Source organism: Malus sylvestris, chromosome 9 (assembly GCF_916048215.2).
Source record: "Malus sylvestris chromosome 9, drMalSylv7.2, whole genome shotgun sequence".
In the NCBI taxonomy this organism is placed as follows: Eukaryota; Viridiplantae; Streptophyta; class Magnoliopsida; order Rosales; family Rosaceae; genus Malus; species Malus sylvestris.
In genome coordinates, this window is record NC_062268.1 from 1,564,302 (window position 1) to 1,584,399 (window position 20,098).

The following is a 20,098-nucleotide window of genomic DNA, read 5'->3' on the forward strand; positions in this document are numbered from 1 at the left end:
GAAAAAAGTGAGTAATGGAGTTAGCTCAACACCAGAACTCAGTAGCTCCAGGAAATAAGAAACGGTAAGAAAAAGCAATCAGAAACCCCGACGAATTGAGCTGGAAAAGGGACCTTAAAGGTGATGTCGTTCTTGCGAGCTTTGAGAGCAGATGCGAAGATTTTAGGGAGTGGATCGGACTCATAGCCTTTGATGCGCCATGGCCAGGCCTCAAGGGTCTTGTAGCAGAGGAAAACGTGGCGATAGTATGACAGTGTATCGTCATCAGTGTCTTCATCAGACTCATATGACATAGTCTCATAGTTGTCCCAATTAGTACGATCATCGGACAAATCCCATTTTACAATATCCACTCCAGTTTTGTTCACCTTAATAATTGTATTATCTAGTCCATAAAATTGTGCTTGTACAAGAACCATGTCGCCGCCTTTCAAATTGAGCTTCTTGTTTGAAAGATTTCCCAACCAAAGATAATATTCATGGGAAGCAGTTACGGTGGCCTCAATTGGCCAGATACGAAAATTAGTTTGCTGGGTACGATTAACAACATCAATGGTTAGAAACCCACTAGAGTCGGAGTTGTCCGAAGAATAAACGATGCCCAAAGCCAACCCTCCTATATAATCAATACTTGGCGGCACATTAAATTTGACAGTTTCATCCTCTCTCGCGACATAGGCTAACCGCTTCGGAATATCATTTCTAGAGAGAAAAATTCCACCAAATGCATTTTTCTACAGCATGGGGTGCAAAGTTAGTAAACGCAACAATACAAAAAGCAGAGAGAGAGAGAGAGAGAGAGAGTACCATACCGTTTGGAGGTTCTCCTTAAAAGTATCAGTGAGACTGGTACACCCTTCCATATAAATTGAATCCATGTAGTCCAATGAGTTCTCCAAGTTTGGAATATCTTTGAGTTTGCGGCAGTCTTTCAGTTGCAAGTGTTTCATTTTCGACATCTCTGAAAAGTCGGACACTATTTCCAGTGCAGTGCAGTAATTCGCTTCCAATACACATAAACTGTTGGGCAAATCTGGGATTGCCTGAAGGTTTGTGCAATGATTTAGACATAAACTCCAAAGCTGAGAAAGACCACTGAGAATGGGTAGCCTATTAAAACCATTCCCACCTAGATCTAAAATTGTTAAAGAAGATAGACTCCCAATTATTTCGAGAAGGGCACCATCTGTTATATTGCAGTCGCTGAGATGTAATTCCTCAATCATCTTCAGTTGTGCTAAAAAATGGTAACCCCCACACAAACCCTTACAGTCTCTGATGGTCAAGTACCGGAGATGTGGGAGTTTTGAAAAGTTTGGTAATTCAGTCAGGTTACGGCAGTGTACAAGAACGAGAAACTTCAACTTCTTAGGCAACTGTTACTCAAAAAGAGAAAACAATAATAAAAATCCAAATAAATAAAAGAGAGAATGCATGACGATGACTGATGTTGATATTTACAAGGACATTGATATTTATATTGTACCAAGTCTGAATCCTCCCAAACTCGTACGATCTTGCTGGACCACAGTTCCATATAAACTAGGTTTCGTTGATCAAAATCTGCTGGTATGGCTTCAAGAGGAAATCCAATCCAATACAATAATCTTAACTCCTTGGAAAGATGTTTGTAGCTTCCAGTCAGCTTTACATTTCCCAGCCAGAGAATTCTCAGTCGCCACATCTTCTTAAATGCTTCCGTACTGAAGCTTTGCTCGTCATCAGAATGTTCTGGCAAAAATAATTCTAGTCCTTCAACTGCTTCTGTTCCCTGTTAGAGATAAAAAAAAAACAAGAAAAGGATAATATTCACACGAAGCAGAGCCGTGAATCGGATGAATGAACTACTAAAAAGGTAGGGCATACAACATAATTATTTATTTTCCCTTTCAAATTACCCAGTGGATGAAAGCCTTTTCTTTTCTTCTTTTTCTTCGAATATACTACGTATGTCATACATTATATATATGCAGGATATGCGTATATACTTCTCTTTTTTCATATGTACTTAACATCTTTTTTATTGCAAAAGTACTTACAGATTCGTTCCATAGCACACTTTTTCCATCTTCCATATGCCACAGTCGACTACGTTTTCCCAGTTCCACAGGAGATTCTGCCCGCACAATTTCTCTTCCCATATCTCGAATCAAATCATGCATCCTCAATGCTCCCCCTTTATCAATATATAAGAGACATCGATCACAAAGTGTGGTAATTTCTGCTTCTACAGAAAAATGACTACAACCATCCAGTATTGTCGTGACCACACTTATAGACACTCCAATAAAGAAATTAGATATGTCAAGGAACACACCCTTCACATGATCGTCACGTAACCCATCGTAGCTTAATTTAAGCGTTTGATGAATTTTTCCATCTGGAATATTTCTTAATTTATTCAATGTACTTTTCCATATGCTTTTACTCTTTTTCGTAGCCAACAAACGGCCAACAACTTCAAGAGCTAGGGGCAATCCTCCACAATAATCAACAACATCTCTTGCGAGTTCAATATATTCTTCATCGGGACAATCATTTCCAAAGGCATGCCAACTAAGAAGCTTAAGAGCTTCATCATCAGTCATTCCTTGTGCTTTATACCTTTTATCCACCTTTTGTATATTCAGCACTTGTTCATCTCTTGTCGTTATAATAATCCTACTCCCTGGACCAAACGAGTCATGTGCTATTGCCAATTTATCTAATTGGTCCGCATCATCTATGTCATCAACCACGACAAGTACCTTCATGCTTCCAAGTCTTTTCTCTATCTCCTTGGTTCCTTCGGCAACATTGCTTACCTTAATGTCAGGCCGTTTCAAAATATCTCCAAGAAGTTGTTCTTGCAGACTAACCATATTTTTCTTGTTACTCCTCACCTCTTCAAGGTAACATTGACTGCTGAAACTATGACCATATTTGCTACAAATGGCTTTGGCAAGTGTTGTTTTACCTATACCGCCTGTACCCCAAATTCCAATTATTTGAACATCAGGTGAACCTCCAACGTCTAAGTATTCAGTGCTGAATTCTTGCATGCGAAGAGCTATTCCAACCGAGTGCTTGGCTTTTAAGTCTATGGGTTTCAATATTCCCTTGATGTCCCCAATAATTTTCTCGATAAACACTCCTTCACGCCTACAAGTAGAAATTCCAAATTACGAGAGCCATACTAAATGCCTTATTCATCATGCCTTTATATTTACATATTGAAACAGATTGGAATAAATTGTGATTTACTGAGCTCAATTCAACCACGTATTTAATCTTCGATTATAATATGAATAACCAATTGGACTACTACACAATTGTAGCTTTCAGTTATATAATTAAGAATCCATTACAAATGGTATTTTAATTTGATAAAGTGTGGAGCATTTGTCCTTCACACACCTATAAAAAACAATCACTTCCTTAATTTTGACGGAAATTCTTATGCAAATGCTCTATAACAACAAGGGTTCTTTAGAAAAAGACCTTTGAAACTCCTATTTTCCAAACAAAAATCCACATAATATTAAACATCCAAATAAAACCCAAATTTCAAATAGAGTACCATGTAGACAAATATGTAACCAATTATTATCACATATTTACAACTTATGCCACAAAACTCTAATTATGTCAATAAATATTATTACTCACCCTAATTATGATTAGCAATTAACCCCATATGGAAATTTTACCCTTCTTGTATGATAAATATTAGGAATATATATATATATATATATATATATATATATATATATATATACATACATACATTTAGTCATGTTCATAAACAATTATGGGCACATTTTTCGTATGGAAAAAAAAAATCCTTTGTACAATTAGTTATTTTGCATCAAATAATAATATTATTTGATAAAAACAACCAAGAACCAATTAATATTCTTTTATGTTGTATGTAAATTATTTTACCTAGATTATTACATACATTAGGCATTTTTTGTTTGTTATCATATATGCTTGTTAAAAATAATTTATCTATATTTATATGTAAAATATAAGAAAATCAATTTTGAATCAAATAGCATTTATTTTGTAGGTAAATTAAAATAGTAGCTCCATTATTTTGGTAAAGTTAAATAGTGCCTAAATTATTTCGTAAAAACTAAACCAAGACAAATTATCTCCATTAAAATAAAACAGTACATATTCGACAAAAAAAAATAAAAAATAAAACAGTAGATACATTATTTTCTTATAAAACAATAGGTAAATTATATTGTAGGTACATTATGTTTGTAATATAAAAAAAAATTGAAGCTCATAAACAAAAAGTAGTAGATATTTTATTTTTTAATCAAATTTCCTTATTTGTAGGTGAATTATTTTCATGTATTATTATGTATATTGGGCACATTTTACTACTAATATATATGTGTGCAATAATTTACCTATATTATTATATAAAATATGGATGAATTTATTTTGAATCAAATAACATTTTTTATTTTATAAGTTTTTTTTTTTTGAGTTGAAACGATAGCAATTTTATTAATGTCAAGAAGACGACATACAATCATCCAAGAGGGTACCCTAGAGTTAATTATTTTGCGTGTATCATTACATATATAGGGCAAATTTATTACTAATACACATGTCCAAATAATTTACCTATATTTTTTAAATATAGGTAAATTATTTTATGGTGCTCTTTCAGATTTTCATTTGGTAAGAAAATGATAAGATTAAATTAAAATTGTCTAATTTTATGCAAATTTAAAAAAAAAATTACGAAATCTTAAGGAAAGTATAACATTATTAGTTCTTTTTTACCTTAACATACAATTTGTTTTCATATATTAATGCAATGATTATAAACATTAATACATTTTTTTCATTAATCTCTCCCTTCAAATCTGCATAGAATTAAATGTCTACATCAAAACTGTAATTAGGGGTATTTTAGGCATCTGAAAAATGCAAAATGTGTAAAGGCAAACAAAATTAATGAATTTGCTTATGTGGAGCCTAGTCATTGGGTTTTATTCAAATAAAAAGACTATGTCGGATTTTATGTAAAGAAACTTGAGTTTCAGGGGCTAAAGTTATATTTTCAGTAACAACAACAACAACAAAGCTTTTCCCCACTAAGTGGGGTCGATAAATAAATGATGCAAATGCTCTACCTTTTATAAAATTCATATGCCAATTCTAATAAATTTTTATGTAGTGACCAAAATTACAGTTCTATCATAGTTCACGGACCAACTATCCAATTTTTCTTATAACATATAAAATCAGATTCAATGCCTTAATTATAATATCTTAATTTTGGTTGATTAGTGAAATATGGCGATATGAAATTTGAAGTAAACAAAAAAGTATACCCGTCGGCCGTGGTTTTGAGGTTCCAGCCGACCAAATCTGCAGAAGCCTTAAGATCCTCTCTCCACTGCTTGACCACATTTGGATCTTCATCCTTTTCATGCTTCTGAAATGCTTCCCCAAAACTATCTTTCTGTTTCCTGACTTGAGAAGGGTCAACGTCGTAGAATATTGGACACACTATTTTCCCCTCTTGATTTTTTAGGCACCTCATGATCTTCGACAGCTCCCTTAGGCACCATCGGGACTCCGCGTACCTCTTTGAGAAGACGATGACGGCGATTCTCGACCCTTCGATTTCTTGGTCAAGTTTACTCTGTATGTTTTCCCCCCTTCTGAGCTGTGTGTCCATAAATGTGTTAATTCCGGCATTGCGTAAGGCAATGAAGAGGTGGTCTGTGAAGGTATTGCGGGTGTCTTCACCTCTAAAGCTCAGGAACACCTCGTACTTCCAGCGGTTTGAGCTCCTCGAGGAAGACGAAGAGGCGGCAGCGGCGGCTCCATGGTCGGAGCTGCTGGCATCCATTGCAGCCTGTAGAAGTGCAGCTTGACTTTCAAATAACCAAAGTCAATCTTTCCCAAGCTTCCGCAGTGTAGGCGACCCTTTTAAATTTTTTGCATAGGGCAATGATGTCACTGCCGTGTCGATAACGCGTGAGTGGTATTCCTCCCACAATTTAATTTGTATAAATGTTACCATCAAATTTAAAGAAAATAAATTGTATAACTGCTTTACGATGCAATTTCCTTTCTTTTGTAGTTTCAAGGGTGGTGCGCAGGTAGGTTCAACTGCGGCTGCTGGTGGACGTCACGACAGCGTTATAAGAATCTTCGGTGCAAAACAGGTCCACAAACACCACATCTATTATCTCGACACCATGTGCACATACATTACATGGGAGCCAGTCAACGCCTCTTGCACTCCGGAAGCCCATGGTTTGTGATTCACAAGGACATCATCAACAAAGCTGTCCACATCCGACTCTTTCAAGCCCCTTTGATTGAGAAACAAAAACAACCTCAGAATCACAAAGTTAAAAATCCCCAAATACTTATCGCTAACACGCCCATTTAGTAATCACAAATACTTATCGAAAACTAGACAACAACCTTCACTAAGTTTTTGTGCTGCACTTTCGACATCATTGCCACTTCCCTCGCAAACCGCGCTTCTCTCTTGGCAATCTGCTCTGGGGTTTCTCCTCTATGAACATTTTTTACAGCAACATTTTGATTCTTATATCTAGAACAAACAAAACGCAACCAACAAACAGATTAAGAACACAACAGAACAGAACATCATCGTTGTAACTCGACACGAAAAACACATATTCGGCATCATAAACACCATAATTGCAGAACACCAAATCAAGTTTTGATCTTTGATTAGTTCTGCTAAAACCCAACTCAAATTTGCATTTATATTTAACAAGATCTAAGGCATCATACACTTTGGCATGTGCGCCTTCCCCAATCCTCGGACCAACAAAAGATGTTTTGGATCAATCAGCCACTTGGCATCCAAATCGAAATCCCCAACTGAATAAACCCCATTACCAGATCCCATAATTTTCTCTCTCTAAAATTCTAAAACAAGAACAACATACACTGACTAATTAACCAAAACAAAGGGTACCCTTTATTTGTAGGACCACATTTGAAGTAAAGATTAAAGCTTTGGTCAGGATAAAAATGGAAAAAAGTAATAAAATCAGTAGACTTTGTATGATTGGAGAGGGAGAAAGATGAAGACTTTCTATAATAAAAGGACTTGCTTGGTACTGTAGGTTTCAGAAAACAGACCCATCCCCGGAATCACGGTTGAGTATCCTACAAATATAGGGTGTGCCTTTTGTGTAGGGGGCAAAGAATAAAATCCCCGAGGCACCCACCAACAACCCTACAATATAAAAAGGAGGTGGATTGTTTGTCCTCTCATTTCCATACTCTCTCAATTCCTTTCTGTTTGTGTGGTCATGGTTAAACCGCGTAAACATTTTATATTCCTATTACTTTTTGTTTTATTATTTTTATAAAAATTAATATAAAATATTGACGTGACTTAACCATGACCACACATAAAGAGAATGGAAAAAGTATGAAAATGGGAGGACATACAATCCATATAAAAATGGTCACTGATGAGAGCTCTATCAGTGGGAGTGGATTAGATTTATTATTGGGAATTAGGGAGAGAGAGGAATCAGTAGAAGAGCAAGCAGATAGAGTTGAGCAAGGCAGAGGAGGATGAAACTGAGAGGATCCAGGTGGGGATTTGGGAACTTGGTGGCGGCGACGGAGGCGGTGGGCGGGTGGTAAGTGAGTTCAGTTGAGATTAATTTATTGGCCTTCTCCGCGAGTGGAATATTATTGTCTTGTCTTCTAGATCCAAAGATAAACTAGTCTCTATCAGAGAATAGTGTGTTTCCTTTGTTTTTCTTCCTTTCTAATTAATTTTCCCTTATTTATACCAGCAACCGTAAATATTTATAATAAGAGAAAATGTAAATTGATTTCTAGATTTTTTTCTTTATGAACTTCAAATGATTTTGCGTCGCTGAATGAGACTGTTCATATATTTGATTACTAGTTCTGAATAAATATTTCTTTAACTAAAAGTTTACAAGGCAACTGATATGATTACTTAGTTATAAGATTTGGAAAAAAAAATTAAAAGTATTTTGTGTGCAATTTACTATATTATCCATAACTTTTAATTTATTAATTTATTTAAGTTAATTTGGTCTTTGCACTCTCTTTTGATTGATTAAGAGAGTTTCGTTGATAGGTAATTTAGATTATAATAAAGTAAAATAATTACTAAATAAATAATTTTTTTTAATAATATGATATTATGTACATTAAGTGGTGGAGGGAGTGAGTTAAGCTTCACAATGAGATAGTCATAATAATTTGGTTCAAATTTACCTTGACGATAATTGAACTTAAGACTTCTCATGTATGAGAGATTTTTCAATTTACTAGAAACACGTTGTAAAAATACAATTGGTTGGAAACTTAAAAAATAAAATTTCAAACTATTTTATTATGACACTTGGTGTATCGAGTCATGTTCAGTGTTCGCACCACACTGAAAAATTTCTCCTCACTTACTAGTCAAAATGAATATTATTAAATCGTAATATAAGTGACTACTAAATAACTGATTTATATATTTGATTTTTAAAAGTTTAGGGGAAAGGAAAGCTAATCCATCAAGGCCAAGGCATACCACAAGTATCCTCGAGAACTTACACAAGGGGTCTTAGTCCTTTTTTTGTTTTTACAGATCTTGCACAAAAAATGGTTGCTTACAATGGAACTCAAACATAGACCTTACAACTCAACCAATCCTCAGTGGAAAATACACATGTATTTGAGCAATCTTTTAATTAATTTAAACTAAATTATCGAGTCAAAACTCCATGCAATAAACATATTGTTTTAATTAAATTATTCATATACAATAATAAAATGTCTATTTATATCATAGATTCTAAGATTTGATAAAGAGAATATTTTCAAGATGTGCATAGACATAAAACACATACACACTACTCTAACTAAATTAATCAAGAACAATTCTGCAAGAAAATGGAAGATATGTGACTTTTATTTATTTCCTAGATTCTATGAAGGATAAGAAAATGTTGTCGGAGAAAAAGAAAGGTAAACGGGCAATAAGAAGACGAATACAACACAATGATACAATTGGGGCTTCCAGAAAGTGCCCCTTTGGTAGCCACTAAGGCCAAAAACCCATCACAATAATTGAATTACCAATGTCTTATTAGAAAGTAAAACACATTACTCTGGCGTTTCCGAAACTTGAATGTGACAAATATGACATAGACAATAAGGATGTGTGACTTAGATATCAGGTTGGAGGAAAATGGACTGTAGTATAGAGGTTAAGGCAAATAGATATGTGAGAGGTGTTGCACAAGTTCGATGTCAAATTATTATGACATATTTTATCGCGATTCTTATGAGAGATTTTTCAGTGTGCCGAAAATACAACTCGATACATCAAGTGTCATCACACAAGTGATTGGATACTTGAAAAAAAAAAAAAAAAAGTCAACCACTTGTATGATGATACTTGATGTACCGGGTTGTATTCTGGCACACTGAAAAGTTGTCTGTCTCCTAGTTCAAATCTACTGCTCTTTATTTTAAACACATCTTTGGATTCATTAAAAGACAAAAAGACATGCTAATATTTTGGTCCCAGTATGCAAGAACCATACCATATACTTAGAAATATCAAGCATCCCGCTGGAAATCAACTGTAAGGCAAATATTATCAACGAAACAAAAGAAGGAATTGCACAATTCATTTGGTGATTAGGCGAACTAACAACAAATAAAAAATAACGAGTCAATAATTTAAACACTGAACTAAATGATCCTTACAAAGATGTGGGTTGTTGAAGAGTTGTATCATCACTTTCCTTAACTATACCAAACAACATACTCCAAATGGCTCTTGCAATCGTTGTTTTACCTATACCGTCCATACTTCAACTTCCAATTATTTGAACATCAGGTGAACCTCCAACATCCAAGTATTTAGTACTGAATTCTTGCACGCGAAAAGCTATTCCAACTGAGTGCTTGGCTTTTTTAAGTCTGTAGTTTCAGTAGTCCCCTAATGTCTCCAACAATTTTCTCGATAAATAATCATTCATGTCTCGCAGTTAAAATTCAAAATTATACAAAAGTAAGATTCATCATGCAACTGCAATATTTATTTCAACTAAATGCCTCATTCGTCATGATTAGATATTTTGGTAGCGAAAACATTTTGAATAAATTAGATTTGATCAAGATGATTAGTTAAGTTCAATTCAACTGTGCTTCCGAAATGCATTGTAACTGTGTAGTTAAGCCCAGTTAAATTGCTCCTTAACTATAACAAGGTGTTTGTTTGCCCTCACTAAACCATATTATAGCTTTTAGTCATACAATTAGAAATCCATTAGAATTAGTATATGGGTTTGACATACGAAGGATTCGTCCTTCACGCATTACCAATGCTCCAAAGTTTTTTCCTATAAACGTATGAAATCAAAGTCTGATCATAATCTCCTTATTTTTGGTGGATTAATGAGTCTTAGAAGCTAATACAAGACGTTGGAATTAAATTTAGAGGAAGAATTAAAACACCTGTCCGCTGTGGTTTTAAGATTCCGGCCACCCAAATCTGCAGAAGCCTTTAGATCCTTTCTCCATTGCTCGTACTCATCTGGATCTTCATCCCTTTCATGCTAACAAAGTTAAAAGAATAAAGTAAAGTGAGAAACCTAATAAAAGTTTAGGTGGTAAAGTGAACAAATCAGCATATAGGGCAAGTAAAATTTTGTCTACGTAAGTGTCATAGAAATGCCTTTGATATTTTGTACATATAGAAAACAAATAGGGTTAATTACATCGATGTTTCCTGAATTTGTCATTTATCTTCATTTTATTTGTTTTATATGATCTTCAAACTCGCTATAGCATGACTTTTTTTTTATATCCTTTTTGTCGACTTCATCTATTTTTTTGTTAAGTAAAGATGATAAATTTAAAATTTATCCCACAACCTATAAAATGAAAGAAAAAAAAAAGAAAAAAAAAAGGAGGTGGATGTACAAATCCTTGCAATGTCATCTATATTTAACAGAAAAATAAATTGAGTTAACGGATATAATTGAAGTACCACATGAGATTGAGTTTGAGAACCACGATAAGAATAAAAGAAAAACTATTCTAGAATGAAGGTAAAATTTGTGACAACAATGCCGTATATCTGAAAAATAGTTTAAGCAGATTAAGATGTTAGCACACAGTCTTGTATCTCGTTTATTGAATAAACGACGAGGACAACAATGTTGTTTTCTCTCTTTCGAAATTCATAAACAACAAAATTAAGATTCTTTCACAAAATTACCATAAATTTTGATAGAATTAGCAGCTGAATTATAAGTCCAACGGGCAAATCGAAAACAATCACAAGAACTTAGGACATACCACGTCAACATTTAGCAAGTAGTCACATAACAAATCCCAATCAAGATAAAACCATTAAACAGTTTATTCGATTTCTCCTTTCATATGAGTACGGTCCGGAGGGTTATTTAATTGACGTTATAACATCTTTCTACCAAGAAAATCCATCATGTGCAAATTAGGTACACCATTTCCATAAGTATACCACAATAAAAACAAAAAATAAAAAAGCACACAATTAATAAAAAAATATTAAAAAAACCGCCTAGGATTGCCTAGGTGCCGCCTAGCTCTCCGCCTAGGCCCGCTTAGCTTCCAGACGATTTTTCCAAACGCCTTGCCCAAAATCAGGGCGGGGCTCCACCGCCCAGCGCCATATAGGCGTCGCCTAGGCCAATTTTTAGAACAATGGTTCTGCTCCAAACTTACTTCTTTGCAGCATGTAGATCCATTACTATTAGCACCCTGGTAACAACGCTTCTCCTCGATTTTCTTTTTTTTTTCTCCATTTGGAAGCTCTCGATCATTAATTTCTTCAGCTTCATCGGAAGATGCTCTAGTTTGGCCCCTGTAAGGAATGCAATTGAATTTCTTGTTCAACTATTTAAGGATTCATCTCTATGTTTCATCAATAGCAGTTGAGCAAGGACATGTATGGTCAAGCTTTATAAACAAAACAACATTATAAATCAGAAACATATACAGGATAATGCAATTATATCCAATTCTTTTGTGATTTCTCCACAAAAGTTCCTCCATGTTAATGCAACTCTATATCAATTAATCTATCATACAAGACCAGACACAATCAGCAATTGAAAAATATGACAACACAAGCTTCCGTCCAGTGAAATTTTCATCTAAAGATAGTAGGCAAAACCAAAAAGGGACAAACCTCCGATGTCGTTCTATAATCTCTCCCTTCCCAAGCCGACATTCTCGCTTCCGCTTCGTCCCCCTCTGATTGCCATTTTCTTGGGGCTTCTCGATTTTCTTATTTTCTCCTCCATTTGGAAGCTTCTGGTCATTAGATTTTTCAGCTTCATCAAAAGATGCTCCGATTTGGCCCCTATAAGGAATGAAATTGAATTTCGTGTTCAGCTATTTAAAGATTCAACTCTAAGTTTCTTCAATAGCAATTGAGTAAGAACATGTATGATCAAGCTTAATAAACAATCTAACAACAATTAATCAAAAACTTATACAGGGTAATGCAGTTACATCCAATTCAGAAACATATACAGGGTAATGCAATTATATCCAATTCTTATGTGCTTTCTCCACTAAAGTTCCTTGATGTTAATGTAACTCTATATCAATAAATGTATCATACAAGACTAGACATAACCATCAATTGAAAAATATGACAACACAAGCTTCTGTCCAGTGAAATTTTCATCCAAAGGCAGTAGGCAAAACCAAAAACGTACAAACCTCCAAAGTCGTTCTGTAATCTTTCTCTTCCCAATATGCTTATCAAGTGATTTCGCCACGTCAAAAGGAGTGACGAAGGGATACCTGCAATTAAAAATACATAATATTCAAACTCCTTCATCTATCCCAATACGATAAATTTTAAATTTTTATGATCCGGATATTACCAATGGCATGTCATGCTTCCATCTGAATCTGGGCTGTAGATCATGAGTTTTCCAGCATACTTGTGGCCTCCAATGTGAGAGCAAGCAGTAACAAATACCTGATCCGTCAATCCTCGCAGCTCAGCCTCCTCTTTGAACTTATCAATGAGAACACGTGCACGATAACGATTCCATTCATTTTGACTCATATGTGCGCATATGAATACATGGGGGCCAGTCAACGGCTCTTGCACTCCAGAAGCCCATGGTTTGTCATTCACAAGGACATCATCAATAAAGTTGTCCACATTTGACTCTTTCAAGCCCCTTTGATCAATAAACAAAAACAACATCAGAATCACAAAAAAATATTTACAGGAAACAATAACCTAACACTCTTTAACACTGAGCTATTAAATTCAATTTCTAGAACTAATTTTAGAAGCTAACACATATCTAATTATCTATTTAGTTTGGTAAATTCAGCGTAATCAAATGAGAAGTCGAAACATAAATTACTTCAGTCTAAGCTAGCAAAATAAATTGCACTGCTCCTGTTGGTTATGGAATGGGCCCTCGATTATGAATTAATTTCGGTTTTCCATTATGTGTTAGTGTGGGCCGTGCTTAACAGCTGGGTTGGGCTGCTGCATTTGGGCCCAGGGTGCAGCTCTCACTTGTTTTGGGCTGGGTTTCACCGAAAGATCAAATGACTATTTTGCCCCTTTAGTCCTAATCCAACGGCCACCATTTGGGGCGTTTGTGTTCTGCAATTCGGTTGGGGGTGCTAGCTTGCTTTCGATCTCGTCAAGGAGATCGTGCAGAGAGGCAGAGGGTGTCATCGAGTTTAGGGTTGATGGGAAGGGTTGGGGGTGGACAGAGGGTTGATGGGAAGGGTTGGGGGTGGAGATAGAGGGTGGGTTCTGTCCGCTGACGTTGGTTGCAGAGAGAGAGAGAGATGGGGAAAAGTATGGGGGTGGGGTTGAGGGGAAGGGGTACAGAGAGAAAGAGTGAGGGAGTAAGGGACATAGGAGCTAGAAAGGCGACTACATGATTCTCTTAAGGCTTTTCCTCAACTCCGTTCTCTGCTTTTCTCTTTCGTTTCAAGATTTGGTTGAAATTGATAAAAAACAATGCATGCACTCAAGGATTTGTTCGGAGTCTTTATTGAGTTTCAGAACTTTCCTCTCTGATTTTCTGATTATTTTCTCAATTGGGATTATCTCTTACCAATTTCCTTTGAGAATTGTGCGTGTGGGTTTGTTAATGCTCTGTTTCTTCGTTTTTACAGGAAATGGAATTGCTTTCTTCCTTTTCTTGGCAACCATGTATGCCCTCTCTCTCTCTCTCTCTCTCTCTCTCTCTCTCTCTCTCTCTCCTTTCTGTTGTGTATTGCCTAATTAGTTATTTACATTTGTTTATTTATCTATGTAAAGCTTTCATGCTCGGATTTTAAATGTATGATTCAATTTGAAACCTTTATAATGTTGATGTTATAGAACATTCAACAGATTAGGTAGCTCTGGCAAAATCATATGGACTAAGATTTGGTAATATATGGAGGTGAGAGTGAGTCTGCCTTGCTTGCCATGATATAGGCTTGCAATGATGGCTTTCTCTCTGTAGTACTACATTCTACTCTTACATGTTAACATCAGAAAGCAGACTAAGATAGATCCAAACCCAATCTTATTAATTAAAGTTAACGGAAAGAAAATGATTTATGCATACCTTTGTTTATTTGTCACTTGATTTTGGTTTAGGTTGACCATAGCTAAAACATCCAAGACTCACCTAATTTGATGAAGACCGTATCCTTTTTAGCCTTTAGGTGTGTGTTTGCTAGCTAGCTGGGTGGTGGGTGAGTCTTGGATGTCTTGATTATCTTGGTGGGCAAGTCTTGGATGTTTTGGTTCTGTATTCTTCGACTCTTATATCTTCCCTTTTTCTGAATTTTCTTTATTTCTCTCATTCTTTAAACATTGTATTTTTTTTTTCTAAAAAAAAAAATTGGTGATGCAGATAGATGAACATGTTCAAAGGGAAATCATGAACCACATATCACTGCATCTGAATATCGTTTAATTCAAAGAGGTCAGTGATCATACACTATTTTCATTTTGTATTTTAAGAATGAATTTGGCAAGTTCCGTTTGAATTTTGTATAAGTATCTGCTGAGGGTGGGTGGATGAAGACAGAACATGCTAAATTTGGCCTTTGGTGTGCTTAAACTGGTACGGGGGATGGTTAGAACTTTGAGACCAGGATGTAGTAGGACTAAGAGAAATGCCCTACCCACCGGAGCATTCCACCACTTGCAAAATTGTTGTCAAAATTACTATGCTAAAAATATAGCTATACTTCTTGCACTTTGTTTTTACTGTGAAGTGGAAATAGTCTTTAGAGTTGCTTATGTGTGATAATTGATAAAGAGGTTTGTGTTTAAGACTTGAGAGTAGTGCGGTGTCTTTCTTGCTGGTTCTGCTCACACCACCTCATCTAGCCATTGTGATGGAGTACATGGCTGGGTGAGAACTCTTTGAGAGAATATGTAGTGTTGGCAGATTTAGTGAGGATGAGATAAAGTAGTTTCAAATGCAGAGAAAATTTCATTGGAAATGATTTTAGTGTAGAGTCTCAAATATGCGATCTCTGGATGTCCCCTGAAATGGAATGCATCTCGATTTTCGTTTAGTTTCAGATAGGGAAAGTTAGGTCTGAAGCATTTTTACATAAACAGTCGGTCATAATATAACTAAAACTTACATACTTTTTCGATTTAATTGTCGTTTTGCATCAGGCAAGGTTTTTCTTCCAGCAGTTGATATCAGGAGTTAGTTGCTGTCTTTTGATGGTATGTAATGTGGCACTTTTCTGCTAATGCGTCGTATACTAATATGTCTTTCTCTTTTGATATTGGAAGTGTTGGTTGTAGTAAGGAAATAATTCGTTTCAATAGCATACGGCTTAGTTTTAATAGTATATGGCTCAGTTTTTGAATAGCAATCGGTGGTTTTCGAATAACGGTATTACGACTTAGTTTTCTAAATGCCAATAACAGCTCTAGATTTTGTCTCCAGTGGAGTATTCTTACTAATTTAGCATTTTGTTGGCACATGAGTTTGTTTTGATTGTTTCTCTGCTTGAACAGAGAATTGTTAATGTCCGGGTGGGAACGTGGGTCGGTTCATGTTTTAGTCTCTTGTCGTAAGCAATTTTACATGGCATTCTTCAATGTAGCTATAGGTAAGACAACACTCTCAGTATTCCATAATCAAACCACCATTCGAACTCTTTTCATCCACCAAGTTAAGCTTTTATGTGCCATCTTGAATAGTTATAAGTTATTGCTTCAGATTACTCCAGTGCGACATTGTTGTTCCCTTGCTTACCTCTCAAGCTTGCTTAATATACTTATTCTTATTACTGTTGTATTGTTAAGAAATACTCAACTGCGGTTTCAATTCATTGTTATGAATCAGATTAAAATTAACCACTCACTGGTTAATTATCTAAATCGTATGAATTTGGATTAAAATTAAAGCAACTACAGAACAAAAACCTCGAGAAATCAACGCGAATTTACCTGTATTTGATCATTTGTGGGAAAATCAATACATTGCCATTGGAAAACTCAGTTCCTTCGCGTCCTTCAATTATTGTCAGCAACGTCTATCAAAAACCAAGAAAAAAGTGAGTAATGTAGTCAACTCAGCTCAGCACCAGAACTCAGCAACTTCAGGAAATAAGAAACGGAAATAAAAAGCAATTAGAAACACCGACGAATTGAGCTGGAAAACAGACCTTAACGGTTATGTCGTTCTTGCGAGCTTTGAGAGCGGATGCAAAGAACTTAGGGAGTGGATTGGACTCGGAGCCTTCAATGTGCCATGGCCAGGCCTCGGGGGTCTTGTAGCAGAGGAAAACGTGGCGATAGCTCAACTTTGTATCGTCATCAATGTCTTCATTAGACTTATATGATATAGTCTCATAGTCCTCCCAATTAGTAAGACCATTAGACAAATTCCATTTTACAATATCCACTCCTGTTTTGTTCACCTTAATTCTATTATATCCTCCATAAAATTCTGCTTTTACAAGAACAATGTCGCCGCCTTTCAGATTGAGCTTCTTGTTTGAAAGATTTCCCAACCAAAGATAATTTTTATGGAAAGCAGTTATGGTGGCCTTAATTGTCCGGATGCGAAAATTAGTTCGCTGGGTACGATTAACAACATCAATGTATAGATACCCGGTAGAGTCGGAGTTGTCTGAAGAATAAACGATGCCCAAAGCCAACCCTCCTATATAATCAGTACTTGGCGGCACTTCAAATTTGACAGTTTTATCCTCTCCGGCGACATAGGCTAACCAGTTAGGAATATCATTTCCGGAGAGAAAAATTCCACCAAATGCATTTTTCTACAACATGGGGTGCAAAGTCAGTATAAGCAACAATACAAAAAGCAGAGAGAATGAGAGAGAGAGTACCACACCGTTCGGAGGTTCTCCTTAAAAGTATCAGTGAGACTGGTACACCCTTCCATATGAATTGAATACATGTTGTCCAATGAGTTCTCCAAGTTTGGAATATCTTTGAGGTTGCGGCAGTCTTTCAGTTCCAATTTCCTCATTTTTGACATCTTTGAAAAGTCGGACATTATTTCCAGTGCAGTGCAGTAACTCGCTTTCAATGTTTGCAAACTGTTCGGCAAATCTGGGATTGCCTGAAGGTTTGTGCAATGACGTAGATATAAAACCTGAAGATGAGAAAGGCCACTGAGAATGGGTAGCCTATTAAAACCATTCCCACCTAGATCTAATTCTGTTAAAGAAGATAGGCGCCCAAGGCTTTCGAGAACGGCACCATCTGTTATATTGCAGTCTCTGAGAATTAATCTCTCGATCATCTTCAGTTGTGCTAAAAAATGGTAACCCCCACACAAACCCTTACAGCCTTTGATGGTCAAGTTCCGAAGATGTGGGAGTTTTGAAAAGTCTGGTAATTCAGTCAGGTTATGGCAGTTTCCAAGAGTGAGACGCTTCAACTTCTTAGGCAACTGTTACTCAAAAAAGAGAAAACAATAATAAAAATCCAAATAAATAAAAGAGAGAATGCATGACGATGACTGATGTTCATATTTACAAGGACATTGATAATTATATCGTACCAGGTTCGAATCCTCCCAAATTCGTACAAGCTTGCTGTCCCACAGGCCTAAATAAACCAGGTTTCTTGGATCAAAATCTGCTGGTATGGCTTCAAAAGGAAATCCAATCCAAAGCAAGGAACTTAACTCCTTGGAAAGATGTTTGTAGCTTCCAGTCAGCTTTACATGTTTCAGCGCGAGAAATTTCAGACGTCGCATATTCTTAAACGCTTTCGTACTGAAGCTTTGCTCGTCATCAGAATGTTCTGGCAAAAGTAACCTTAGTCCTTCAACTGCTTCTGTTCCCTGTTAGAGATACAAAAAAAAAGAAAAAAAAAAAAAAGGATAATATTCACACGAAGCAGAGCCGTGAATTGGATGAATGAACTACTACAAAGGTAGGGCATACAACATAATTAGTTATTTTCTCCTTCAATTTACAGTGGATGAAAGCCTTTTCTTTTCTTCTTTTTCTTCAAATATACTATGTACGGCATACATTATATATATGCGGATATGCGTATATACTTCTCTTTCTTTACATGTACTTAACATAACATCTTTTTATTGCAAAAGTACTTACAGATTTGTTCCTTAGCACGCTTTTTGCATCTTTACTATGCCACAATCGACTACGTTTTCCCAATTCCACAGGAGATTCTGCACGCACAATCTCTCTTCCCATATCTCGAATCAAATCATGCATTCTCAAATTTGTAGCTTCATCAATATATAAGAGACATCGATCGCAGAGTGTGGTAATTTCTGCTTCTACAGAAAAACGACTAGAACCATCCAATATTGTTGTGACATCACTTATACTCACTCCATCAAAGAAACAAGATATGTCAAGGAACACACCCTTCACATGATCATCACGTAGCCCATCGTAGCTTAATTTAAGCGTTTCATGAATTTTTCCATCTGGAATATTTCTCAATTTATCCAATGTATTTTGCCACATGGTTTTACTCTTTTTCGTAGCCAACAAACGACCAACAACTTTCAGAGCTAGGGGCAATCTTCCACAATAGTCAACAACATCTCTTGCGAGTTCAATATATTCTTCGTCGGGACAAGGATTTCCAAAGGCGTGCCAACTAAGGAGCTCAAGAGCTTCTTTCTTTGTCATTGCTTGTGCCATATATTTTTTATCCACCTTTTGTATATTCAGCACTTGTTCATCTCTTGTTGTTATAATAATTCTGCTCCCTGGACCAAACGATTCATGTTCTATTGCCAATTCATCTAATTGGTCTGCATCATCTATGTCATCAACCACGACAAGTACCTTCATGCTTCCAAGTCTTTTCTTGATCTCTTCGGTCCCTTCGGCAACACTGCTTACCTTAATGTCAGGCTGTTTTAAAATATCTCGAAGAAGTTGTTCTTGCAGACTAACCATCTCTTTCTTTTTACTCCTCACATCTTCAAGGTAACATTGACGACTAAAACTATGCTGATAATTGCTACAAACAGCTTTGGCAAGCGTTGATTTACCTATACCGCCCATACCCCAAATTCCAATTATTTGAACAATAGGTGAACCTCCAACGTCTAAGTAATTAGTACTGAATTTTTGCACGCGAAAAGTCATTCCAACTGAGTGCTTGGCTTCTTTAAAGTCTGTGGTTTTCAGTAGTCCCTTGACATCCCCAACAATTTTCTTGATAAACACTCCTTCACACCTACGAATAGAAATTCCAAATTACGAGAGCCATACTAAATGCCTTATTCATAATGACTAGATATTTACATATTGAAACAGATTTGAATAAACTGGATTAATTGAGCTCAATTCAACCACGTATCTAATCTTTGATTATAATGTGAATACATTAGATCATTGGTGATTAGACTATTATGCAATTGTAGCTTTCAGTAATATAATTAAGAATCCATTACAATTGGTATTTTAATTTGATAAATTGTGGAGCATTTGTCCTTCACACACCCATAAAAAACAAAGCATGTACTCTGCGTTTCACTTCCTTAATTTTGATGGAAATTCTTATGCAAATGCTCTACCTTTAATA

General features: G+C 35.8%; 2 protein-coding genes across 3 annotated transcripts in view; both read right to left on the reverse strand.

Moving 5' to 3' along the window:
• LOC126583452 (TMV resistance protein N-like) overlaps positions 1-20,098 on the reverse strand; it is a 121,840-nt gene that overhangs the window by 100,787 nt on the left and 955 nt on the right. For both annotated transcript variants that reach the window (XM_050247804.1, XM_050247805.1), the window contains exons 2-6: positions 18,646-19,750; positions 18,084-18,368; positions 17,409-17,972; positions 16,972-17,334; positions 114-368 (exon numbers count right to left, since the gene is read on the reverse strand). In XM_050247804.1, coding sequence (XP_050103761.1) covers positions 114-368; positions 16,972-17,334; positions 17,409-17,972; positions 18,084-18,368; positions 18,646-19,750 — 2,572 coding nt within the window. The remainder of the gene's footprint in view (positions 1-113; positions 369-16,971; positions 17,335-17,408; positions 17,973-18,083; positions 18,369-18,645; positions 19,751-20,098) is intronic.
• LOC126583477 (uncharacterized) lies at positions 6,117-7,696 on the reverse strand. Its single transcript, XM_050247845.1, has 4 exons — positions 7,456-7,696; positions 6,778-7,237; positions 6,448-6,587; positions 6,117-6,332 (listed from the first exon to the last, which is right to left on the reverse strand). The coding sequence occupies exons 2-4, from the start codon at positions 6,902-6,904 to the stop codon at positions 6,297-6,299; spliced, it is 303 nt and encodes a 100-aa protein (XP_050103802.1). The 5' UTR covers positions 6,905-7,237; positions 7,456-7,696; the 3' UTR covers positions 6,117-6,296.